The sequence below is a fragment of the Gracilinanus agilis genome, chromosome 4 (genome assembly GCF_016433145.1).
Source record: "Gracilinanus agilis isolate LMUSP501 chromosome 4, AgileGrace, whole genome shotgun sequence".
NCBI classification, from domain to species: domain Eukaryota; kingdom Metazoa; phylum Chordata; class Mammalia; order Didelphimorphia; family Didelphidae; genus Gracilinanus; species Gracilinanus agilis.
Window position 1 is genome coordinate 257500450 of NC_058133.1, and position 26720 is coordinate 257527169.

The 26720-nt window shown below is 46.6% G+C and overlaps 2 protein-coding genes across 3 annotated transcripts in view; both read right to left on the reverse strand.

Moving 5' to 3' along the window:
* Positions 1-7778, reverse strand: part of TNXB (tenascin XB) — a 73542-nt gene extending 65764 nt beyond the window's left edge. Inside the window, exons 1-5 of the mRNA XM_044675267.1 lie at positions 7376-7778; positions 6720-7177; positions 5363-6629; positions 3489-3604; positions 2264-2309 (exon numbers count right to left, since the gene is read on the reverse strand). Of these exons, the coding sequence (XP_044531202.1) occupies positions 2264-2309; positions 3489-3604; positions 5363-6629; positions 6720-7177; positions 7376-7778 (2290 nt within the window). The remainder of the gene's footprint in view (positions 1-2263; positions 2310-3488; positions 3605-5362; positions 6630-6719; positions 7178-7375) is intronic.
* An 8741-nt stretch (positions 7779-16519) lies between these two features.
* Positions 16520-26720, reverse strand: ATF6B (activating transcription factor 6 beta). Of its 2 annotated transcripts, XM_044673923.1 has the most exons (18): positions 26636-26720; positions 26093-26172; positions 25767-25845; positions 25358-25449; positions 25071-25206; positions 23071-23156; positions 22772-22907; positions 22560-22691; positions 22277-22428; positions 21311-21496; positions 21133-21224; positions 19693-19869; positions 18949-19056; positions 18511-18598; positions 18140-18210; positions 17900-18032; positions 17608-17692; positions 16520-17191 (listed from the first exon to the last, which is right to left on the reverse strand). In XM_044673923.1, exons 1-18 carry the CDS (start codon positions 26718-26720, stop codon positions 16962-16964), a joined length of 2148 nt encoding a protein of 715 aa, XP_044529858.1. In that variant the 3' UTR covers positions 16520-16961. The 2 variants fall into 2 exon arrangements, with proteins under 2 accessions (XP_044529858.1, XP_044529859.1); XM_044673924.1 differs by lacking the exon at positions 26636-26720 and having other exon boundaries at positions 17900-18011; positions 26093-26273.

A 26720-nucleotide genomic window follows, 5' to 3' on the forward strand; every position in this document is an offset into this window, starting at 1 on the left:
AATTGGTCTTGATCAAGGACACATGACAAAACTAGTGGAAATGCGCATCGGCCATGGGTAGGGGAGGTGCGGGGGGGGGGGGGGGGGTTGAAGGGGAAAGGAGGAGCATGAATCATGTAACCATGTTAAAAATGAATATTAATAAATGTTAAAAAAAATGCATGCCCTTTGATCCAGTAATACCACTACTAGGTTTGTATCCCAAAGAGATTTTTTTAAATGGGAAAGAACCTGCTTGTAACAAAACTACTTATAGCTGCGCTTTTTGTGGTGGCAAAAAAATTGGAAAATGAGGGGATATCCCTCAATTGGGGAATGGATGAACAAACTGTGGTATATGATAGTGATATATTGTGCTATAAGGAATGATGAACTGCTTGATTTCTATAAAAATTGGGAAGACCTCCATGAACTGATACAGAGTGAAATGAGCAGAACCAGGAGAACATTGTACACTGAAATTGAAACACTGTGGGAAGATCAAATATAATAGACTTTGCTACTAATAGCAATGCAAAGATCCAGGACAATCCCAAGGAACTTATGAGAAAGAACTCTATGCACATTGAGAGAAAGAACTGTGGGAGTAGAAATCCAGAAGAAAACATATGATTTATCACTTGTTTATATGGGTATATGATTTGAGGTTTTGGTTTTAAAAGATTACTTTATTACAAAAATGAATGATATGGAAATGGGTATCAAGTGATAATACTTGTATAACCCAGTGGAATTGCTTGTCAACTCCACTCAGAGGGAAGGAAAAGGGGAGGGAGACAACATGAATCATGTAACCAAGGAAAAAGTTTTTTAAATAAAATTTAAAATAAAATTAATTTAATTTTAAAAAAGAACATCCCCCAAGAATGTCTAGTTGCCACCCTGACAGTCCCAAGGAGTAATGAGTAAGAGTTCAGCATGGCAAGATGGGCAGAATATTGGACATGAAAGTGAGGAAGACTTGGATTTGAGTTCTGCCTCAAATACTTAAAAAAAAAAAACCTTTTACTTTCCGTCTGAGTATCAATTCTAAGACAGAAGGGCAAGGGCTAGGCAAATGGGGTTAAGAGATTTGCCCAGGGTCACCTAGCTAGAAAGTATCTGAGGCCAGATTTGAACCCAGATCTTCCTGATTCCTGGTCTGGTGCTCTCTACTATGCCACCTTGCTATCCCCTAGATACTTTCTAATTGGGTGACCCTGGGAAAGCTGTTTAACCTCTCTGAGGTTTCCCCATCTGCAAAGCAGAGATGAACAGCTGTTTTGTGGGGTTATTGTGAGGATTAAATAAGATAACATATGTAAAATGCCACATAAAGTTGAGCTATTATTATAAATCTCACAACTGTAGAATGTGTTGTCTTACTTTCAAGGCCTATTCAAATGCTGCCTTGTCCATAAAACCTTTCCCAGCTGCCTCAGCCCTCAATGGTCACACCCTGGAACGTGTAGAATTTTGGAGTTGGCACCATAGGGAGAAGGCAACAGAGATTTTTCATCTGAGTTTCTATAGCACTTCTCATAGACTACAGAACCGATAACTGGCTTTCAACCTGTTTTGTTATTTATTTTTTTCTTGAATACTTATTTCTTTTTGTTGTTGGTGGTGGTGGTGTGTGTGTATGAAAGTTTGTGTATGTTAGTGCATGTGTTTGTGCTTGTGTGAAATTTATATAAATACATATAGATTTGAATACTTATTTCTTGATGAAGAGTTGTAAGCTCCTCAGGGGGAGGAATCACATTTGATTCCCCTCACATCCCCACAGTATAGAACAGTGCTTAACATAGAATTGTTGTTGTTCAATTGTTTCAGTACTCTGATTCTTTGTGACTCCCTTTGGAGTTTTCTTGGCAAAGATACTGGAGTGGTTTGCCATTTTCTTCTCCAGTTTATTTTACAGATGAGGTACTGAAGCAAATAGGGTTTAGTGACTTGCCCAGAGTCATACATCTAGTAAATGTTTGAGGCCAGATTTGAATTCAGAAAGATGAATTTTTCTGATTTCAGGGCAGGAACTCTAGTGCACTACCTCCTTACATATTGTAGATACTACAAAATTTTTTTTTATAATTTTGCTATAATTCATCTGAACATCAGGAAAATACTTGCCTTAGTCACCCATGACATCCTTATGGATAAGCCAGTAACATAGGGACCAGTTGACTGATATATGGAGTATCCGTAGCTGGTAAAACAGCTATACCCAAGGAATGTCAGTTTGGAAGGACTTCTGTAGTGGAGTGCCACAAGCATCTGTTACCATCAGCATTTTTGCCAATGACTTGGGCAAAAACATAGATATAAAGCTTGATAGGGTAGCCAAAACTAGAGCTGACAGAAATCAAGATATAAAATGGAATAGGGGCACAATTCTGAATAGTGGGTAGAAGGTAAAAAGACAAATATTTTTTATCTCAGATGAAAGATGAAAGAACGTCCCAAGGTTATTAGCTGGAGCAATGGAGAGAACTCTTGGCTCAGAGTTGGGAAAATCCAAGTTCAAATTGGACCTCAGACCCTTACCAGTGATGTGACCAAGCAAGTTATTTAATGTCTGGTTGCCTCAGTTTCTTCAGTTGTAAAATAGGGATAATAAGGACCTCCCTCCAGGGTTGTTATAGGGATCAAATGAGATATTTTTTAAACTCTTAATGCAATTCCTGGCACATAGTAGGTACTATATACATGTTCATTTCCTTCCCCCTTCCTATTCTAGCAATTGAGGCTACTCTACAATGGTGTGACTAGCCTCAAGAGGCTATTGAGCTCTCTGTTACTAGGAATATTCAACCAGATAACAGATCATCAAGCCAGGATGCTATTTGAGGGGATTTCTTTACTCTGAGGAAGGTTAGATTAGGTGATCACCAAGGTCCATTCCAAATCTATATTTTAGGACTCCTTGACTACCAGAAATAAAATCCATATGAGAAAGAAAGGGATTTGTTTGTCTGTTGTTTGCAATAGTTAGAAACAGAATTCTAAGACCAAATAATGGTCCAGAGTTCATATCTTCTTTCTTTTTTTCTTAAAAACCCTTATTTTCTTTCTTAGAATCCATACTAAGTATCAGTTCTTTTTTTAAACATTTTCTTTTTTCTTTTATTCAAGGATATTTTACTTTCCCAATTACATGTAATAACAATTTTCAACTTAAGTTTTCTGAAATTATAAGATCCAAATTATCCCTCTCCATCTCTTTTCTTCCCCCTCTCTGAGATGATAAGTAATTTGATCTGGTTTATATGTGTATTATCATACAAAACACAAGTATCAGTTCAGAAGAGTCCTAAATAGGGATTTAGTGACTTGCCCAGAATCACACAGCTAGGAAGTGTCTGAGGTGATATTTGAACCCAGGACCTTCTGTCTCCAGACCTGGCTCTCTGTCCACTAGGCCACCTGGCTGGCTCTTATATCTTTCAATATGGCTTCCCTCCCTTCTCCCATCTATCCCAAACCCATGAGCCTTATGTTCTTCTTACTGTAGGGATGAATCGGATTTCATAGGCATCCACAGGTCCTGAGGCTGGAGTCCACTCAGTCCGAACTGTTGTTTCTTCCAACAAATGCATCCTCATTCCTGTTATTGGAGATATCTCTGCATGGGAGAGTAGGAGAGAATGACCTTTACATCTCCTGCACTCCTTCTTCTTAGAACCATGCTACCTAGTCCTCTGGAATACATGGCCTGGAGAGAAGTGAGAGGCAGGAGGAAGTAGAACTGAAGCTAAGGAGAAAAGCATGCCTTGATCTTGCTTCTAGGCCATGGATAAGACAGTAGTAGCTCATTTTAGAGTAGGAGCCAAGTGATTCACTAGCTTCTCTATTCTCTAGCCCCAAACTGTCCTAAGTCTAGGCCCTACTCTTCTCTCCAGGGATCCAATTGTCTAGTTGCCTTCCTGCCTGGACTGGGTTGAAGGAAGGAAGATGAGATCCTATAAAGATGAAAGCCTATAAAGGCCTCTGCCCAGGAACTGTGGTTCCACTTACTCAAACTGAGTTACTTAACACTTACTTAATAGTTCTGGGATGCTATGCAATCTCCTTATTTCCTCTGAAGTGATTTTGAAGCATTAGGAAAAACAGCAAGAATAAGGAAGTATTTATATAGCACCGTAAGGTTTTTTTAAAGCATTTTACAAATATCTTGTTTTATCTTCACAACTTCCCTGGTTGTTGTGGTAGGCAGGTTGTCATAGGTAGAAGATATTATCCCCATTTTACATGTAAGGAAACTGTGGCAGGCAGAGATTTAAATGACTTGCCCAGGATCACACAGGTAAGTGTCAGAGGTAGAACTCAGGTCTTCCTGACTCCTGGTCCCAGGCTCTTTATCCACTTTGCCACCTAGCTATCCAAGGAGAATACTGGACTTGGAGTCAGAAAAGACCTGGGATTGAATCTCGTTTCTGACACTTAATAGTAATGTCTTTGGGCAAGTCACTCAGCCTGTCTGAGTCTCGGTTTTCTCATCTTTAAAATGGGAATAATAATTTCTGTGGTACCTCACAGCTTGTGATGATCCAGTGAGATAATGTAAAGCACCTTGCATACTTCACAACTCAAAGTGATATGTGTCAGTTATAACAAGAATGATAATAAGGGCAGCTATGTGGCTCAGTTGACAGAGTGACAGGCCTGGAGATGGGAGGTCCTGGTTCAAAGGTGTCCTCAGACACTTCCTAGCTGTGACTCTGGGCAAGCCACTTAATCCCATTTGCCTAGCCCTTGCCCTTCTTTTTTTTTTTTTTTTTAAACCCTTGTACTTTGGTGTATTGTCTCATAGGTGGAAGATTGGTAAGGGTGGGCAATGGGGGTCAAGTGACTTGCCCAGGGTCACACAGCTGGGAAGTGGCTGGGGCCGGGTTTGAACCTAGGACCTCCTATCTCTAGGCCTGACTCTCACTCCACTGAGCTACCCAGCGGCAGCCCTTCTTTCTTAAAGTTGTTACTAGCAGAGAAAGGAAGGGTTTAAAAAAATGATAATTTTGAAGGCCAGATGAGAAGAAAAAAACCTGTAGATTCTATGAGGTAGGATCTCTAGAGAGAGCAGCCTCTGCCAGTTTCAGACTTTCAGCCCCTTCTGTTATGTGGCTTCCTGCTTTCTCATGTTGGCTCTTTTTATCCATCCTTCCTAGTCTTTCTTCCCTCCAAGTCCTATGAGGCTTTTGGCCTTTGGAAATGTGGTTCGTTCCTCCCTAGCTCCTCTAAATCAGTTTTTATACTGCAGCTCTGGCTTCCCCCATCAGCTCCAAATTCTCTGAAGATCAGATATATCATTCTTCGCCCTTCACCCTTCCAGCCTTTAGCCCATGAGCCCTCTGGAGAAGAGACCAGAAGGCAGGTTCTTACTCACCCTCCCCACAGTCCTCTCCTGCATAGCCATCGTTGCATATGCAGCTCCCTTCCTGGCACTTCCCATGACCACGGCAGTCTCCAGGACAAGTCCTGGTAGCACAGTCCGGCCCTTCAAAGCCCTCCACACAGACGCACTGACCAGCTCTGCAGAGCTCCCGGGGTCCGCAGCCCCCAGGACAGCTTCCAGTCAGTGGCTCCTCCTGGCCACAGTCTTCCCCACTGTAGCCTTCCTGACACACACACACTCCCTGGATGCAGCGGCCTCTGCCCAGGCAGTCCCTGGGACAGGTGCGGGTACCGCAGGCCGGGCCTGTATAGCCGGTGGCACACACACAGCGGCCGTTTTCACAGCGGCCCCGTCTGTTGCAGTTTCCTGGGCAGGTGCGCAGGCTACAGTCTTCTCCTGTGTAGCCCTCCCAACAAGCACACACCCCGTCATGGCAGACGCCTTGGTGGCTGCAGTCACGGGGACAACTTCTTATCCCACAGTCTTCCCCTGTGTAGCCAGTATCGCATGCACAGATCCCCTCCTGGCACTGCCCCCGGCCCCGGCAGTCCCCAGGGCATCTCTTTTGACTACAGTCTTCTCCAGTATAGTCTCTGTCACACACGCACACTCCATCCTCACACCGCCCTCGGCCTCTGCAGTCAGCCGGGCATCGACGGCTCCCGCAGTCTTCACCCGCGTAGCCAGGTTCGCAGACACAGCGCCCGTCCTGGCACCTGCCCCTGCCTCGACAATCTCCTGGGCAGGCTCGAGTCCCACAGTCCTTGCCCGTGTAACCGGGCCAGCACACACAACGGCCATTCTCACAGCGGCCCCGACCTAGGCAGTCCCCAGGGCAAGTGCGCACTCCACAGTCTGCACCGCTGTATCCGGCATTGCAGACGCATGCTCCGTTCTCACAGCGGCCTCGGCCCCAGCAGTCTCGAGGGCAGACTCGGCTCCCGCAGTCATCCCCAGTGTAGCCTGGCCAGCACACACAGCGCCCGTCCTCACAGTGCCCTCGCTGATTGCAGTTCTGCGGGCAGCTCCGTACCCCGCAGTCATCTCCGCTGTACCCGGCTTCACAAATGCATTCCCCATCCTCACAATGACCCCGGCCATGGCAGTCACGAGGGCAAGTCCGAACGCTACAGTCCTCCCCAGAGTACCCTGGCCAGCATACACAGCGCCCACCCATGCAGCGACCACCGTCGCCACAGTCCCAGGGGCAGCTCCTGGTCCCGCAGTCCTCGCCGCTGTACCCAGGGTCACACACACACTTCCCATCCTCGCATCTGCCCCTCTGGTTGCAGCCCCGGGGGCAGCTCTTGGCCCCGCAGTCCTCGCCGCTGTACCCCGGGTCACACACACACTTCCCATCCTGGCATCTGCCCCTCTGGTTGCAGCCCCGGGGACAGCTCCTGGTCCCGCAGTCCTCGCCGCTGTACCCAGGGTCACACACACACTTCCCATCCTTACAGAGGCCCCTTTGGCTACAGTCCTTGGGGCAGGCCCGGGTCCCACAGTCTTCACCCGTGAAGCCAGCCCTACACACACATACGCCCTGGACACACCGGCCCCGACCCCGGCAGTCTCCCGGGCAGGCTGGCCAACCGCAAGAGGGCCCAGTGTAGCCGGGGAAGCACACACAACGACCCTCCACGCAGCGACCCTGGTCGTTGCAATCATCAGGACAAGAGGAGGTGGCTGAAGAGCTTATGGGATCTGAGCAGGTGGGACCGGCCCAGCCTGGCTCACAAGAACAGGCACAGCGGCCCAGGTCAAAGACGCCATGGCGGCTACATAAGCTCCGCACATCTGTCTGCCCTGCAAAGAAAGAGGGAGAGTCAGGGAAGAAAATTAGTGCAGGGGCTTTTTCTTATGGAGATTATACTGGCCCCTCTGAGATTTCTCCCACCTGGGCAGCTTCTCCTACCCCTGCCTTATCTCCTATTTTTTCCAAATGCCCCTACCCTCATTGACATACCCTGCTCTCCTTACTGGTCACCCACTGGGGTCATTTACCTGTTCCAGCCTGGGCAGCAGCAGGGCAGCACCCACCCTGGCACTGTTCCTTAAGCCCCTTCACCAGCTCTTCTAGGGCTTCAAGCTTCACCCTCAAGGCCTGCACCTCAGAGGCAGAGGCAGGAGGTTCAGCACCTGGAGGGCAGCCACAGTTGGCTGAAGAAGGCAAGTTGATTCTGTGGGTGAATACCACCTGTTTTTCACCTCCTTCTACTGTATGTTCATAGAGCTTAGGGGATGATCCTCCACCTCCAGGACCTGCTGTTCGCCCCCCTGGGCGGGGAGGGAGTCGTGGGGTTGAGGCTGTCCCATTGGAACGTGGAGGGAAGGGTCCAGCCCCTGCTACCCCCAGCAACACCAAGAGGACAAGGCTGGGGCCCAAGGAGTCTCTGGTGGGTATCATTCAGGGGCCTGTGGGGAAAGAAGGCAAATCGTTAAGATGGCTTTGCAAAAGAACTAAAATGGACCCAATCCCAACTGGACATTACTTCTACCTTTCCCCAGTAGCAAAAACAAAACAAAACAAAAATACCCACCTGAGCCATATGAATGAAATTCAGCCTGCATAAAGGCTAAATATGCTGAATGGGCAGGCAAATGACAAATTTACAAAGTTGGTTTGGAGTGAGTTACAACCAGGATCAGAATTAGGAACAGTACCAACATCAGCATTAGAGATATGATCAGGGCTAGGGTTAGGCAGAGACAAAAACAAAGTTAGCTAAGAATGGGAGAAGGAATAGCATTGGTGTTTAGCACAGAACTGGAACACAGTAGGCATTGAATAAATGATTATTCGCTTCCCTTGTTTCCAGGGCCAAAGTCTGTGTTCTGTATAGAGACACAGTTAAGGACAGGGCAGGGGAAGGGTCAGGGGTCACTTAGAATCCTAGTCCAGAGTAGGAACTAAATTAGGGTTAGGACCAGGACCAATGACAAGGTCCAAGGTTAAGGAAAAGGAAGGGTTTATAAAGACACAAAAATTGGGGTTATAAAGGAGATGGGATGAAATGACTAGGATAAGGGCAGGAAAAATGTCATGGTTAGAAGTAGAGCCAAGATTACATTCAGATCCAGCATCTTGGTTAGGACCAAGGACAGGGCAAGCCAGGTTAAGTACAGAAGCTGAATTATTAAGGAGAGATGGGATCAAGGACAAGATCAGGTTTGGGGTTGAAGCATAGCTTGAACAAACAGGAACAAATAGGAAGCTAAGGTCGGAGCTAAAGTTATAAAGAGGACTAGAGCTAGGATTAAAGATAAAATCAAGCCAGGGTCAGATACATGCAGTTTAAGAGACTAGAGCAATAAGAGAGAGGTGTAGGGTAGGGGGTAAGCAGCAGCAATGGGTCATTTATACTTTCTAACATTAGTTACCTAAGAGAAAGTGAGTTTGGTATCTAATCCACACTGTACACAAGGTCCCCCTTGGTGAGGCTGACAACAGAATCAGGAAAGCAGAGAAGAGCTCTCCACCTCTTTCTCTAAAAAGAGGTATCCCTACTCAAGAGAGAGAATCTAGACTTCAAAAATGTCTTTCTTTTTATCGGTTCAAAAAACATGGTCCAACAGCTACTACAGTGTAATATATGGTGCTTATAGAGATTACATTTGGCCAAGATCAGTCAGTCCCTGGTCCCTTGGAGCCCTTCCTGCCAAGCCTATTTGAGAAGGTAGATCCAGACATATCAAATCATGGAATTTTAGTTTTAGAGTTGAAAGGGACTTCGGTGGCAATGACAGCCACCATAGCTGTCAAACGCTTGAATATTTCAAAAACTTGAAATCAAGGTATCATATCTTCCTTAAGTCTTCTCTTCCCAAGTTCTTTCAACTCATTGCAGGAATTTAAGGACCAGAGAACAACTAAGATGGTGAAAGACCTTGAGTTCATGCCATTTAAGGATATGCTGATGGAACTAAGAAGATACAGCCTAGATATTTCCCAGAACTAAACACAGGTACTCCAGATGTGGATTAATCAGTGCAAAATACAGAGGTACTAACACTTATTCCTAGAAGCTATGACTCTCAGTGCAGCCCAAGATTTTGTTAACATTTTTGTCTTAGTTTCTAACCCCCTATTTTGACTGCCTCTGTTGTTCCTTCCTCCAAATAACCTACTCCAATATTAAGGAGACAATTTCTTCTTCAATCTAGCCCTGGGGATTAGGGAGCAATTCCCCTCACTCCCTATCCCTGATTACTACAGATCCAGAATAATTCCAAATCACTGGGAAAATCTTGTCCTCTTTTGGTACTTAATAGATCATAGGGTAGTATACCTGGATCCCTCATTTCCATACTTCCTCATGTAAATTTTCTCTGTAGTTTTCTGGGGCATCCCCCTTATATTGTGTATATGTTGGGGGGAATGACTTCTCTAGTCTTTGCCTCTCTCTCTTTGTTGGAGGGGCCCAGTAAAGGGAACCCATCTGCCCAAGCTGTGACTCAGCTTCCCCGGTATTTACAGTTCATGGCCAATTCTGACACTTTGCTCATCAGGGACAGCAGCTCCCAAGGGGGGGGTGGTGGAGAGAGCCTCAAATCAGGGCCATTCCTAGTCCAATTCCATTGAAAATGAGTCTTTGTCTTTCTGTGTGTGTGTGTGTGTGTGTGTGTGTGTGTGTGTGTGTGTGTGTGTCCCTCATAGAACCAGGTATATCTGCTTCCTGACAGCAGGAGCAAGATAAGGCAAGAGTCATGGGAACTAGAACATGAAGCCACTGGTATCCCAGAATATGTATGGTTTAGATAGGAGTTGGAGATCAAGCCAGGAGTTGAAGAGTGTGATACCTCCTTCCTAAAGATAAAAGCAAGAGGTTTATTGGAGGAGAAAGCTGAGAATACCAAGATCCCTTTTCCAGAAGAGAAATGGGTTTGGGGTAATAAAAGGTAATGTAAGCAGAGTTAAAGGGAGATTGCAGTAGAATTTGAGAGTGGAGAATAGAATGGAGTTGGCTGGACCAGGCTCTTGGGCTGCCAAAGAAATTGGTACCTGAGGTGGGAAGGGAAAGGAAATGCAAGGAAATCAACGCTGAGGAAGCTAGGGTGAGGCTCGAGGATCCGGGAAGCAGGGGGTGGGGCCAGGAGGGGAAGGGGGGGTGGGGTGCGCTGGACACTTTGGCCAAAGCAGCTGCAGCATTTCCGAGTTGCTTCCCAGTTCCTCTTAGTTCCACTTCCAGCTGTTTTCGAGCCATTAAATTCTTTCCAGGCAAGATAAGGGGGCCCGCCCGCCCCACCCGGAGCTGACCATGGGGGGGGGGGGGGTGAATGGGAGTGGGGCGGAGCGGGAAGGGAGAGTTTCAGACAGATCGAAGTTGGGGAGAACCCTGGAAGGGGGATGAAGGGAAGACCGAAGATCCCCTTCACCCTGAGGGCATCTCACTCAGATTTGGTCCCAGCCCACTGAAGCGTGAGTCATGAGTTTGCAGTTCTGGGTCAAGAGCAAGACTGGCATCCTCGTACCTTCTAACTAGAATCCCCCACTCCCTTCCCAAAGAACCCTGGGATCCAGTCTGCTCCCCTGCCCCCTGCCCAATCCCTGACTTTTCTCCAACTTGGCTTCCCTGTGAGAAATCAGACCCCACCTCCCGCTCAGCTCCACAGCCCTAATTCTTCCATCCCTCCCCAGACTCGAGCATCTAGTATGAAAATTTCGTTTAACCACCAAGCTACCTGCTTGGAACCCAGGCATCCACCCTCTCTATCCCACAACGCTTGCTACTTAGCTCTTACTTCCCTCAACTAGCTAGCTAACCTAGCTTCTGGCTCATCACAACTCCCGACCTTATTAGCCTCAGAGAGCCAGGTATTCTACCCTCAATCTTCAACTACCTCCCTCTGTCTCAGGCTCCTATCTCCCTTCCAGAATCCAGACCCCTACTCCGATCTCCGGTTAGTTCTCAAGTATTCTGCCACCCCTTTAAATTTTCCCCTTCCCTCAAAAGTCTACTTAGGTATTCTATTCACTAGTTTTGCTCCTATTCCCTCCACTTCTCTCGGAAAATGCTTTCTAGGAGGTTCACTAGGGTGGGTCCAAAGGTCAAGGAAGCATCTGGATTCTCTTCTTTTCCCTCCCCTAGTAGCACTTCTATGGAATGAGGTCCCTCCCTTACCTGAGGGAGCAGGGAGGGTGGTTTGAGGCTGGTTTCTTGAGTCTTTGCACCTGCCCTGCTCTCTGTCCTGAAGGAAGCTGAGGGAAAAGCGGCAGGAGTTTGGGGTTCCTCCACAGACACGTCACTCTTCTCTTGGAGCAGAAGCTCCCTAAGCTGCGTCCGTCTGTCTCAGCAGCGACAGAAAGAAGGAGGGAGCCTGGCAGCAAGCAGGGGGAGGAGAAGAGGATGAATAACATTAGGTCAGGGAGGGGAGAGGAGATAGGGCAGGTCTTCCCTCCCGCTTTCTCTTCATCCCCTCCAACTGGCCCCTCCCTAGCCTGTTTTGTCTCCCCTCACTTCTGGGGGAACCCTTTAACTTTTACTTCTCACACTGAGGTTTTCCAAGAGTCCTCCTTTCCTCAATCTTTCCTGGCCCCAAATCCATCCTCCACGACTCAGATTGCTACCCTATTCTTTACTCTTCCTTTTCCATTCTCATTTAATTTAATTAAACATTTATTATTCCCGTTCTTCTCAATCCCAGTATCTCATTTCCTTTCCCTACTCGTCTTTGTGGCATCTTCTTTATCATCCCACAATTTCTTTCCTCCTAGTTGGAGGTTCTCTTTACAATTTACCTTTAGTCTTCCTTTCTCTTCCCTATATTCTTTCCTTGTTACCCTCTTCTCTCCCTTTTACACTAATCTCTCCCCATCCGGTGCTCTTATCCCAAATCTATCCCCTTCCCTCACCTTTATTCTCACTCATCCTATATCTGTTCAAATTTATCTCCATTTGGCTGACTACCTCCCAAAAGACACACTCTTCTTCCATTTCTTACATCTCTATTTTCATCTACCTTGTGATCTCTCTTCTTCCCATTCCCCTTTCCCCTTTTGACCTTCACTTCTTTCCCGATGTCTTCCCCCTTTGCTTGTCCTTTCCACTTTCTATTCTAAAACCCACACTATTTTATTTACTTTTCCTACTCATTCTCGATGCCCTAGAGAAATAGCAACAGGTGCATGTGCTTTGAGCAAATCCTTAGACAAAAGCCAGAATATCTAGCACCTAGGTAAGATGCTGGGACTAAGGAATGGCAGGGGGAGAAGCACTGGATCATGTAGGTTAGGGATGAAGCCAGTAACAGGGAGGCAGATTAGGGCAGTATGGATTGGGAATGGGGAGAGGGTAGTGGTGAATAGCAATGATCTTGGGGGAGGTAGTACCTAGGTACCTGAGTATAATAAAATAGTTATATATTTATGTAGTGTTATAAGGTTTGCAAATGACTTACAGATGTTCGTTCATATAGTTCTTATGTCTTATATCCCCGAGATGTAAGTGCTATTATCCCCCTTTTACAGGTGGGGAAACTAAGACATAAAGAGGTTAAGTGACTTGCCCAGGGTCACACAGCTAGTAAGAGTCTGAAGCAGAATCTCAACTTAGGTCTTCTGATTCCAAGTCCCGACACAGGAATTATTAGTATGTGCATATAGCATGAATACACCTCAATGCACGTGTAGTTTATGTGTGCGTGTTTCTAATACACGTGTAGCTGGGTGTAGGGGTCTGACCACAGGGTCAAATTCACACAAACGTGTTTGTCCACGGGTTCCAGTCAAAACATTCACGGGTACCTCCATGTATGTGGCTGCAGTCTTGTACCAGCTTCCTGTGTACAAGGACATGTGCATGTGCCAGCCCTCTCGTGGGTGTCCCCGTGTGTGTGCCTTAGTGTCTGGGTGTGGATGTGTGTGGATCATTTTTTCCTGGCTCTGATAGGAAGGACGAAGTCAGTCTCTTGGCCAGCCCCAGCCTCTCGTCTCTCCTGCCTGGCTCAAGCTATCAGAGCCGGGGGCAAGGTGACAGCACTTCCCTTCAACCTTTCCACCCCCATACTATTCTGAGCATAAAACTAAGCTCCAGAAGGCAGTCAGGAAGGTGGATTGAAGATTGGAATCAATATAGGCTGGGAGTACCATAATCTTGGTTGACAGGAGGAATTAGAAGGAATAGCAGTAGGGGTCAGTCAATATAATATGAGATCTGAATGTATCAGAAGAAAAAAATGCCTAACAGGTAGGATGAAAGAGACTAGGATGCTTAGGGGACAGACCATCTGAAAGAGAAAGGGATTTTATTGGGGAAAAGAAAGTAAAGGGGTAGAGAATGTTTGAGTTCCTGGGCCAGTAGAGCTTCCTAGGTGGTTGCTATAACTAGAAGTTAGGGGCAGAGCTGAAAATTTTCATTTTTGTAAAGGACCTAAAGAAATTTTTCAACAGTATCCTCAATGAAGTGGCCATTTAGCCTTGGCTTGCAAGGAGAGAGCCCACTATTTTCTGAGACAATCCAATCCACTTTGGGAAAGCTGTGATGAAGAGGTGGTTCCCTAAAATCAAATCCCAATTCTCTCTGGTTTGTGTGTGTCTCTGGGGATCTTGGTCCAACCTCTGGAATCCTATTACTGCTCATTTGTTCCCTCCCTCAGGTTTCTGCCCTGACCACAAGAGAAGAGTCAAACTGATTGGTATGGAGAATCAGGAAAAGCTAAGATAAGGAAAGGAGATGTTAAAAGGAAAAAAGAGCTCAGAGACAGATGAGGGAAAGAAAGGTAGAATGAGGAGCAGGTGCAATGTGATAGGAAGAAGGAAGAGGGGAAAGGCCAAAAAGGAAAAGTCCCCCCAAAGGAGGAAGAAATGGTGTGAGATTTCAGAGGACTGCTACTGAGACTGAGAGCCCAAAATGGAGAGTCAAAGACAAGTCAGAGACAAGCCTGATTGGTAATGAGAGAAATCTAAAACTAGCTTAAATGAATGCCTTCTTTTGGGACTCACCCAGAAAAAGGGGCCTGGCTAGGGGTAGGGAATCTGACTCTTATTTTACTCTTTAAACAAGCCCTTTAAGATATGGACTCAGTAAGATAAAGGAACTGCAAAGAATAGAGAAAAAAGATTAAGGGAAGGGGATAGAGTAGAAAGGCTAGAAAAGAGAAGAAAGTGACAGAAAGAAGGAATTTTGGACCCTTTAGATTCCTTTAATCTAGGGAAATGGGTGTGGGGGAGAATCTCAATTTCGTGACAAATGAAAGTCACACAATTGTTTTCTTCTTCACTGTGAGGAGGGTGGGCGCTCGTATTTACCAGAGGGACCAGGGTCGCTGTGGCAACCACACATCTGGGCCCCGGAATCCAGATGTGGTGTATCCAGAAGCAATAGCAGAGCGATGAGGCAAACATTGGGCGCCTTATTCCTGGCCCCCACAGCTGGGAAGGGGACAGGGGATTGGAGTGGGGAGGGGTGGGTTGGGGGAGTGGGAGGGAACAGAAGTGAAGGAAAAAAGAACCAGAAAAGAACAGGGGAGAGAGGACAAAAAATGGACAGGATGAAAGAGATGACTACAAAGAGGAATTGTTGGAGAGAAAAGAGAGATTGGGGGGGAAGGGAGAAGAGACAGAGAAATCAGGAAGATCAGAAGAAACAGATGAAGGGGGAGACAAGAAAATTGACAGCAAGATAAATGCAAGATGGGAGGGAGAAGGAAAGCAGAGTATCAAGCAAAAGCAGAGAAGGTGTGAACATATCAAGTGAGCAGGGAGAAAAAGGAGGACTGGACAGAGACCCCACAGCAGGCAATGAATTTGGGGTCAGGGAACTAGACAAGAGAGAGGGTCAGAGCAGATAAGGAGAATGGGGATGTGAAAATATGTGCAAGACTGCCCCTCCCAGTATGAGAAGACACCTGAAAAAACCTGGCCCCAGAAAATGATGGGAACAGGAAGCAAATTGAGATGTTCTTCTGTGTTTATCATGGGTTAACGCTAATACTTTTGTCCACTCCTAAACCAAAACTCTCCCTCTTGTGTGGTTTTTTCCTCCAAAAGACCCCAACCCTGACCACTGCTTTTCCAGGGCCAACACTAGTCTGTTATCGGCTAGGCAGCTGGCACAAATGGCTGGGTTAGGAGACAGGAAGAGAGGAAATAGGTTTAGGGAAAGGATGTTGAGCCTAAAGAGGGGGAAGTAAAAGGAAAAAGGGACAAGAACTGGAAAAGAGAAGAAGGGAGAAAGAATATGAGAAAGGTTTTGGAAGGAAAAGGGCAAGGGGACTATGGGAAAAAGGGTGAGAAGCCAAAGAGGCCTTTCTGAGAGAAAAGAGGTCTAGTTCCTGGGAGCCCCTGTTCCAGGTTGCTATGGTTGCCCAATCTGTTTTCACCCCAAACATGTATTTTTTGGGGGGAGGGGGGGTGACGCAGAGGCAGAGTCTGGTTGGACACGTGAGGTCCTGTCCCTCCCCTGTAGACCTGGGCTCCAGTCCCGGGGTGGCCCATGTCCAGTCCTATGGGCTCCCAGCCCAGCCCAACTTCCAGGCTCTTTCTGACCTAGGAGAATTCAGCAGGGTCATGTCCCAGGGGTGGTTCACAGGAACAGTTGAGTAGGGACTCCCCCTACCCCCCACCCCCACCCAGCTGCACTGACAATGTATGCCATACCACCTAATTCAGGTCTTTCCCTTTTTTTGTCTCTCTACTCCTGGGGTTCCAGATCCCTCTGTGTTCAAGTACAAACCTACCCCACCCTACCCAAATCTCACCCACTCCCCTATAGTGGCCCCTGCTTCCCAGGCACAGATCCCTCTGGCTTCTTTCAATTATCTAGGCAGAAAGGCAATGATCGTGGGAGGTTAGTGGAAAGGGACAGGGAGGACCTGTCGCACTGGAGGGGCTCAATGACTGCTGGTCCCAAGGGGTGGGGAAGTCCCCATTCCATCCTGTTTATACAAACAGTTCAGGACTATGCATCCATCAGTTTGTCAGTTCTGAGGACACCCTCTCTTCCTTTCCCCACACCCTGTGTGTAAGCTAGATATACCCCACAGCAGGGGGAGGAATGAAGAGGATAGAAGGGGGTAGGTGATGACATTAGGTCTCTGATGACACACCCACCCCACCCCAGATCCAGCTGCTTTTCTGCTTTTTTCTCTGGTGATGAATACACCCCTCTGAGCTCTGAATACACTAGTCCCCTAAACCTCAAATGAAACCCTAGGAAGGAAGGAAAGCACTATTCCCTCCACTCCCTCTCAACCATTTATTTAATAATAAAAAAAGAGAACACACAAACTTCAATCACCTCTAATCATCCCCTCTCCCCTTTTTTCCCCTAATTGCCTCCCACAAAATGTAAAAACCTTGGTCCCACCTGGGGACTAGCTCCCCCACCCCAACACCGGAGAAATAGCAGAATAAGGGGTATGTGCAGGAGCCCACAAAAAATGGAGCTTACCCAACATCCCTCCTTCTAAGAAGGAAGGAGAGACTGAGGGGCCAGAGAAGAGCTGAATCTTATGTACAGAAAAGGGAAATAGGTAGAGGGGACAGCCCCACCCCAAAATAAGTGCCTTATTCATGCCAAACCCTGGATTCAAGAAACAGAGGTCACACCCCACCCCATTCTCAGCTTTGAGTCAGTGCAGGCCAGAGCTTTTAGGGGTGATCGAGGTAGAAGGGCTGGTGAGGAGCTTGCCTAGAAGAGCTGGGTGTTGGAGGAGGCAAGGGGTTGCTTGAAGCATTGCCAGGAGGAGGGGGAGTCTGCTTTCGAAGAGAGGGGGGCACTGTAGAGCTCTTGATGTGGATGACCCTGGTGTCCATAACTTCACATTCGATCTGCATCATCACCTCATAGTCCCCTGTGCTGCCCCGGCCAGAAAGGGTCTCTGTGGGAAGAGGAAGAGAAGATTAGGCAGAGCTAGTGACTAGAATGTGAATAATGGGGGGGACAGATATGAATAAGAAAGAGGAAAAAAGCAGGTAATAGGGCAAACAAGTGTAGAGAGGGAAATATGGCAAACCAGGAGAAATGTACTGAGCCAAGAAGGCTAGATGAGGAAAATAAGAAAAGAAAAAAGAACTGAGTGATGCTTCAGACCAAGTCCCCCACCCTCCCTCAACCCCTGAAACCATCACCCTTCTGTTCTTTTGCCCAGATCATGCTCATTTTCCCCTAGGAATCTCATGTCCACCCAATACTTCCCCCTCAAATTTGACTCCTCTCCAAGACTAATCTGTTAGGCCCTCTGATTTTGAAGTTTATTCCCACTCTGCCCTTTCCTCTAGATGAAAGAAGAATTACCATTGGGGGTCATGGCTGGCATCACCAAAGACATCTTTGGGCGAGAAGTCTTGTTGTGGCTGATTGCTGGAAGCAACAGGTGATCCTAGGAAACCACAGTCATTCATAGCCATTTATTAAAGCCCTACCATGTGCACAGCATGTCCAACCCCCCCCCCCCCCTCAGACCAGTGGAGTGAGTACCAGAGTCTGAACAGCATGAGGCCATAAGTAACAATGTGCCCCACATTGGGCACTCTCACTTCCCTCCTCCACTTGTGAATGTTGACTACAGCAGGGTTGAGAGGCTCACCCTTCGGAAGGAGACAACGTAGAATGTGTCTTCCCGACGGTCAATGGCATCTAGGAACTCTGGTTGTGGACGCCTGGGGTGATGATACAGCTGCAGCTGGCTCACGGAGTCCCTGGTGAAGGTGGAGAGAGGACTGGGAATGACAGAAGAACATCCCAGCACAATGTTCAAATTCCATCTGAGAGAATGCAAGGGCCATCCCTTAGTACAAAGGGCAGACACACAGCAGCCCCCACTCACCTTTCAGGGGGGCCTGAAGGCCGAGGAGGGACTGACCAGGCTGGAGGTGGTTTCTTCCATTGATGAGATTTCTGCAGAAAAGGGAATCTAAGGATCCAGGGATGGGCAGAGACAGCAGCAGCCCATGAAGCCTCCTACTGCCCATGAAAGCTGCTACTGCCCTTGCCCACACTTCACACTCTAATTCAAATTCCTAGGACTTCTAATAGTTAATATTCCTGTCTACTCAGAATTTCCTCACTGTGTAAACCCTACTCTTGCTTCTCCTGTCCCCTCTCGATCCCCCTACATCCCTAGAACCTGCCTACGTGGTTTTCTGAACCTCTGCTAATCAGTTTACTAAAATCTTCACTGACAAATTTATCTCCTACCTGTTTTTCCCTGACCTTCCGGGGCTGGGGACTCTTCTTTCTTCCACTCTGGTGTCGCTGGACCCAGCCGCTAAGCTCATCTGCAAGCCTAGGAGGTGTGAGCCAGGGGACAGATCAAATATTGCCCCCTACTTTTCCCTTGGAATAAGAATCTCTGAGAAATTCTCCCAATCCAATATATCCCAACTTCCATCCATCCCACATAAAAAAAATCAACACACATGAGTCAAGGCAACAGGGTAAATAAATATGTCTAGCAGAATGGGTCAACTTTTGAGAAAGCCAATGAAGAACTTAGGTCTAAGGATGATGGGGTTGCGTACATGATTTCTCAGTACAGGGGAGCTTATCATTGGTTTGGGCCAGGGGGAAAAGAAGGAGATGGAGAGAACATTTCCAAGAAAAGTCCATGCCTCCACCATGAAGGTTCCCTCATACCTGAGAGACTCAGTCCGGTTGAAGTGACGACAGTCAGAGGAGAGGAAGAACTGGTCTAAGTCTCTTAGCAAGAGCTCCTTGGCTCCCTTGGGAAAGGTCGTTAGGTTTCTAGAGTAGAATAGGGAAGGGATACACAGTTAGAGCCTGCCACAATCCTATCTCTAACAAGAGAGTTTAGGGATCATAGATTTCTAGAATCAAGAGAAGGAAAGAGGGAGAAGGTGGTAAGACTAAGAAGCTTTCATCCTCCCACAGCAGATAAAGGGTTCAGTTAATCAACAAACACTTACAAAGCACTTTGGTATACCACTGTGCAACATAATGGGAATACAATGACAAAAATAAAAGTCTCTGCCTTCAAAGAGCTTGCATTCATTTGGGAGTGACATGTACAAAAGAATATATGAGGGGGCAGCTGGGTAGCTCAGTGGAGTGAGAGTCAGGCCTAGAGACAGGAGGTCCTAGGTTCAAATCCAGCCTCAGCCACTTCCCAGCTGTGTGACCCTGGGCAAGTCACTTGACCCCCATTGCCCACCCTTACCACTCTTTCACCTATGAGACAATACACCGAAGTTAAGGGTTAAAAAAAAAAAAGAATATATGAAATAAATATGAGGTAAATTTTCAGGGGAAAGTACTAGTGGGAGAGGAGAGAAGGGGTCAGGAAAAATCTTATGCAGAAGCCAGTACTTGAATTAAAAAAGGAAAGACATGCCAATGAGAAGTGCCTTGGTCTCTTCTTACTTGAAATGTGGCTGACCAGGGGGCCTGGGCTGTGATTCCTTGTGGTCCAGTGGTGGCCCCTGGGTGTCTTCCCCAGAAGCTACCCCTTGTTCTGAGAACTCCAGGAGGTGCCTCTGGGGCCAAGGCTCTTCCCTGCTCATCTGAGGTGAGGCTGGAGCTGGAGATGATTCATTGATGCTAGGGGAGATGAGAAAGTAATAATAATAGTTCACATTTATGTAACACCTGAAGATTTACTGAGGGCTTTCCTTTACAGTATGCCTATTTGATATATGAAAAAATAGAGAGTCATAGAAGTTAAATAAATTGGCTTCAATCACAAAACTAGGAAATGACAGCCCAGATTAGAATCCTTCACACACATATGTGGGAAGAGTGTGATGTAAGGAGTAGTTAGGGAAAAGATCCAATATATTCCATTGACCTCTTGATCCCTCCTGTTGTCTACTTATCTGAGACTATAGCAGATGTGAGTCTTGATGACCTATCCCATTAAACTTGGAAGGGACAGAAGAAGGATGCTATCATTAGCATGGGCAAGAAGGAATCAACAACTATGCCTGATACCCCTAGGTGTATCTGATTTAATTCAACTCAACTAAAGTTCATTAAGGCACATTATGTTAGGCACTGTAATATGTGCTAAGGATGAAAAGGCAAAAATGAAAACAATCTCTCCCAAAGAAGCTTACATTTTTTAAAAAACTCTTACCTTCTGTCTTAGAATCAATACTGCATATTGGTTTCAAGGCAGTAGAGTGGTAAGGGCTAGGCAATAGGGGTTAAGTCACTTGCCTAGGATCACATAGCTAGGATATGTCCGAGGTCACATTTGAACCCAGGACCTCCCACCTCCAGGTCTGACTCTTTATCTACTAAGCCAACGAGGAGCTTACATTCTACTGTGGGGAAATGTATACAAATAAATCAATGTAAAATTCCAAGCATTTTCAGGGATAAGAGGGATCAATCTAGGCAGATCAGGAAGGATCCCATGAAGGAGATGTCAACAGAACTGAATGGAACTAGGGATTCTAATAGGTGGGATAAGGAAGAAGTGGTGGTGATGGTTCAGGGGTAACTAGAAAAGAATGGGGACAGGAGATAAATATGACATATGTGATCAGAAAGTAAATCTTTGATTGAGGAAGGGAAGAGAAGGGCAAATAAAGATAAACTGTGAAAATGGGAAAGGTGAATGGAGCCCTGGTTATGAAGGCCTTTGAATATCAAACTGAGGAGTTCATGTGTTCTTTCAGAGGCAAAAACTTGGAACTTCCCCAGTATGCAAAGTGTGAATGAAAGGGCAACCAAAAGAAGCCTCCAAGGGGGACAGAATGCACTCTGCCCCAAGGCAAGGGAAATGGGAAGCCCCAGTCCTAATTCATCTTGCTCAAGGTAGGGAACACAGTTAAAGTATAAGGGGAATAGGGCCCTTACCTGACAGGCCCAAAGTTGAAGGCGATAAAGAGGAGGAAAACCATGACACAGATGACCTTCCTGTTCCCAGACCCAAACTTTAGTTCGCTGTTCTAGAAGGATGAAGATAAAGAGGGCAGAATAAGTCAACCTGAGGTTCCTCTGGGTCACCAGGCTTCCGTGGGCCCAGGACCCTCACCTCAGCCAGCAGCCCCTCTAGCCGTCGTCGGAGAGCTGCATTCTCTCGTCGGAGCTGCTGGTTGTCTGCGAGGACTACTTGGAGCCGGGCCTCCAGCCCTTGCAGATATTCCTTCTTTTTCCGGCGGGACTGGCAGGCTGACTCCCGGTTCTTGATCATCCGTTGCTGACGTTTCAGCAGCTTTGCCTAGATGTATGTGTTAGAAGTGAATTAGGGACACTCTATTCTCAGACCAAGGAGCAGTCCTTTCCAGGACCATTGACCCACTTGCTTCCTGGCTTCCATATTCCAGAAGATGGGAGGTGTCTCTTCCCTTTCCTGACCTTTCTAAAGGAAGAGTTATTTCCAGAACAATTCCCTTGTTCTAGCTAGGCAGCCCAATGGATAGAGCACTGGGCTTGGAGTCAGGAGGATTCATCTCTCTGGTTCAAATCCAGCCTCAGACACATACTAGCTGTGTGACCCTGGGCAAGTCACTTAACCCTGTTTGCCTTAGTTCCTCATCTGTAAAATGAGCTGGAGAAGGAAATGGCAAGCCACTCCAGGATCTTTGCCAACAGAACTCCAAAAGAGATCATTAAGAGTTGGACATGACTGACAATGACTGAAATGAAAAATTCTTACTGCACTTCTAGTTTCTCTCTCTCTCCAGTTGGCATTGGGAGTTTTCCTTTTGAATCCCCTCTTCAAGATACAAAATTTTCAGACCATGTCTCTCCTCCTCCTCAGAACCATTGCCTCCAATATGTCAGCCTATTCCTGGCAGCCCTGTCTTCCTTCCCCTTCACCCCCAACCCAGGCCAAAACTACATCCTTCCTGGCCTAATCCTGCCCCCCTCCACTGCCCTCCCTTTATCTCCTCCTATCTCTTCTCTTTCCTGTGTCTCATCTCTAACTTTTTCTACTTCCTTTTTTTACAATGGGTTTCTCCCTAATCTGCCACTCTCACTTCTCTATAATACTTACATCCATCTCTGGAGGGCATGGAGTCCCAGGCATGGGAGCTGGGACAATGCTCTTCCTCTCCAAACGGGGGGTGGGGGGAGTTGGCCCCTCCCCAACAGGTGGTTGTACTTGAACAGGACCCTGGAAAAGGACTACTGAAGGCCCAGATGTGACTTCATGGAAAGAAGGAATATAAAAAATAGAGTCAGACAGGCAGCCTATACCTTATTCTGATCATTCCTAGTTCAGGGTTTCAAGAAGTAGTAGCCTTCCTAGATCTAGTTCTGGCTCCTTTTTTCCATACCTGGTTGGGGTTGGCCTAAGGGCTGCAGCAGGACTGTGGTGCTAGGAGGTGAATTTCGGGGTGGCAGTGGGACATTTGTCATCATAACAGGCTTTGGTTGTAGTGGCGGCTTCCGATGGGGTGGTGCCTTTCCTGGGGAGGGGGCAAAAAGAAGTTATTAGGAGGGCAGGCCCTTTTAAGTTGGGAAACTCAGGTGGTAGGATGGACATTACCTGATGGACCATCAGGGGTTGGACCCACATTAATCTGAACTGATCCAAATGGGGAAGTCAGGACATCCCCTAGAAGGCAGAGCTGAGGGGCTGGTGATTCTGTCTTTACTCCTAATACCTTTTCTTCTACAAGAGACTGAAGAGAAAACACAGGATGTAGGCTTAAAGGGAGAGCAAGGGAGTGAGGAATAGCGGAGAGGAGTGGTCAGGAGGTATTTGAGTTAGGGGAAAACTTCTTATAGGGGAGTGAGGGGGTGAGGTTTTAGTAAACTGGTTGGGGAAAAAGGGTCAAGGCTTACCTTACTAGGGGATTCTGTGGTGAGTAATGTGGCCTCTGAGGTAAGAGGGGAAGAAGGCGAGATGGGTTCTGTCTTGGTCTGTATATCTGTGAGGTGGAAGAAAAGAGGTTGGGGCAGGACAGTGTGGGATGGACTGACACTTTAGGAAAATTACTTTTGTTTCTATGTAGAGGATGGATTACAGTGGGGTGAGATTTGAAGGCAATCTTTTCAAAAGTCAAGATATGATGTGATGAGAGCCTGAACTAGGGTGATGTAGAGAGAAAGAAAGGTACATATGCTAAAGCCATTGTGGACATAGAAAAAAAATCACCTGATTGGATATAATGGGTGAGAGAAAATTATGCCTTCAAAATATTTTATTTGTAGCTGTCCCCTTCTATTCCCATTACTATAACTCTAAATTCAGGGCCTCATCACATTTAATCCTAGAATTCTGTAATAACCTAATTGATCTTCCTGCCTTTAGACTCTTGTCCTTGCCTCCTCCTTCTTCCAACTAACCTCCCCCCCCCCTTTTTTTTTTTTTAAAGCTTACCTTCCATTTTGGAATCAAAATTGTGTATTGGTAATAAGGTAAGGGGCTAGGTAATGGGAGTTAAAGAGACTTGCTCAGGGTCACACAGCCAGGAAATGTCTGAGGCCAAATTTGAACCCAGGACCTCCCACTGGTAGGCCTGGCTCTCAATCCATTGAGCCATCTAGCTGCCCTATTCCACCAACTCTTAAAATAAAATAGATACAGTACTCCATCACTGCTACCACAATTTTCCTAAAACACTCCTTTCATCAGGTTCTTCTATGATCAAAGGCTTCCCAGTTTTTAACTATTCACAGGATAAAGTAATAACAACAGCAGCTTGCATTTACATAGTACTTTATGGCTATATAACACTTTCACATTCATTATCTCATCCTGCCATTCTAGTCCATTCACAATTAAGTTCAACTCCTTAAAAGTTTATAAGGCTGTACTACCTACTTAACTTTATTTCCTGCTATTTACCAATACAAACACTCCACTCCACACCAGGTTAATGCTTCATTGTTTTAAGAACACACTGCATCCATTCAAACTGGCTCTTTTATTGATATTGCTTTCCCTAACTAGAACACCCTACTCTTTCCTCTCTAACTGCTCCAAATTCTTCTTGTTTTTCAGGATACAGATCAAATTCCACTTCTCCAGTGATATTTTCCTAGCAATTATCCACAATAAAAGGGCTTCCTTCCTAACCTCTGTAATGCACATCTCTGATTCTGGCACTTAATCAGAAGATCCTGTGTAGTGTTACTTAAATGTGTTTTGTTCCCTGCCTATCCCAGTCATGCTGTCACTACTTAGTGTCACTTTTAACTCCTCCTTATTGACCTCCAGATTGGCTTTTGCCTAGACATCCATACTATAACTATGCCAGACTCCTCACCACTTTCTAGATTCCCTTTTTGTGTCATCTTTCCCCATTAGGCTATAAGCTCCTTGTGGGCAGCAACTGTCTTATTTGCTTGTATTTGTATCCCTAGCATTTAGCTAATAACCTGGAACTCAATAAGCACTTAATCACTGCCCTATTTTAACCTTTCCTTAAAGATTGTAAACTCTTTTGAAGGTACAGGGACCATATCTTGTATTTTCCACATGTAAAGCACATATTAAGTCCAGTACTAATATTTTTTTAATAATTAATCACAAGGGAGACAATACAGATCACTTAAGAACATTTAAAAAACAGTATACAAATGCAGTTTGTAAAAGCTAAAGGAATGCAAAGTAAGATGAAATTCATTGCCTGGTTGAATGTTTGGAATATGTGTTGGGGAAAGAGAACAGGGCATGGATAGGACATCTACATCTCTCTGGTCTTGTTGTCCCAAACACAAACCTAGACCTTTTTCTCCCCTCCCGGGATGGTCTATTTTTCAGTTGTCTGCCATCCCCTACTTTTTCCTTGCCATCACACAATGAGAGCCTAAAGTGGGGGAAGAAAAACAATGACTACCTGAGGGTTCATCTGGGGTGAGGCCCACACTAATCTGGACAGCTCCAAATGAAGATTTCAGAACATTCCCCAAGAGGCAGTGTGGAGGGTTAGGAGACTCTATCTTCACACCAAGTACCTCTTCCCCCACATAGGCCTGCAGGAAATGGAAGGAAAGACATAGTGAATCAGATGGAAGAAGAGGTAGGGAAGAAGGGTCTCATACTCAGGAAGAACAGCTCACAAATAACATGTGGATGAAACTAAGAAGAATGCCATCTACAATAGAAGGGAAATGAAACTCTCACCTGGCCGAGGGGCTCCGTGGAGAGAAGTGATGACTCGGAGCTGAGAGAAGAGGAGGAGCAAGGGGAAGAAGGTTCTGACTTCACCTGTAGGTCTAGAAGTGAGGGGTGTGTGGGAGGGTGGTAAGTAAGATAGAAGGATCTAAAAGGAAAGCTAAGAGTCTTTGGGAGGATGAAAACATGGAGGAAAGAGGGTGAAGCGTTTAGAGGAACAGCCTTGGAAGCCTTAGGATAAGGGGTACACAGAGGCATCTGAAGAAATGGGTTTCTGGAAAATGGATGGGGGCAGGATATGGTACTCCCCAAGAAAACAATGTCTTGGGAAGAAATAGGATGTAGCTGGAAAGCAGATTCAAAAATTTGGGAGGAGACTGGACACAAGTAATTAAATGGGACACAAGGTATCCTTCACCTGGGAAGATAGGCAGTGGGTCCCATGGGGGCTCAGGGGAGGTGATGTCCATGCCCACGTCCAGGGAGCCGCTATCAAACTGTGTGAGAGATTAGAGGAAAACGCATGAGAAAAGAAGAATGCCCAGCAAGATGAGCTCTGCCCAGGACTGCACCTGTAACTTCCCACTGGTGTTGGGTCAGGCTAGGGGAGAGAGGATGTGTGTGACCGTGGGCAAGTTACTTCTCCCTCCCTTGGCCTCAGTTTCCCCCTTAGGGAAATAAGGAGGCTGGACCAGACCCCTAAGGTTCCTTCCAGCTGTGACATTCTGTGACTCTTAAATTTACCGGGACATCTTGCTCCAGACATCTGAAGAGCTGAGCTTGCTCCTCAGTCACTTCATCAAGGCAATTATAGAGGGTGCGGTCTGCAAGGGTGGATGTGACACCAATTACCCCCATCCAGTCTCAGTGGTATCCTCCAAACCATCCCCTCCCACTCCCACCATGGTAGAGTCCAAAGGGCTCAATATCCCCCCCTCATACAAGTGGTACAATCCAGGTTGCTCCCTAGCCCCTTGCGCCTTCCCCAGGGAGAGAGGGGGAAGGGATCCCTCACTAGCTCACGTGAAAAGAAGTATTGTGGAACAGTTCAACGGTTCCCACGACGGGCACTCCGCAAAGGGAGACCACCAGCAGGGGGGAAATAGCCCTCCCCCGTCTTCGCTCCTAGATAGTTTAGGCCCCCAGACCACGCCCCACCCAGGTTCCCGTAGATGGTAGATTCCGTAGAGACATTCCTCATACTAGCCCTTAGTCCCCTCCTCAAAACCCCGATTGGAAAGAGCATCCCATAGCCTCCTCCACCTCCCGAACCCCTTCCCCGCGGACCCCAGTCCTCAGCGCTGAGCAAGTTGTCGGCGAAGAAACGAGCTGGATCGGCGATTTCGCTGAGGAGCAGCAGTTCCGCCGCCAT

Bases quoted from the DNA above. Each gene is read 5' to 3' on its own strand.
- ATF6B (XM_044673923.1), bottom strand. From the start codon at position 26,720: ATGGCGGCGGAACTGCTGCTCCTCAGCGAAATCGCCGATCCAGCTCGT. The intron at 23,157-25,070 runs GTAGTCATTGTT...TCCACCTCACAG, and splicing joins CACCCCAGATGAACCCTCAG to ATATACAGACCAAGACAGAA. The intron at 18,033-18,139 runs GTGAGTGGGGGC...TGTCATTCCCAG, and splicing joins CCTTCAGGCCCCCCTGAAAG to TCCTCTCTCCACCTTCACCA.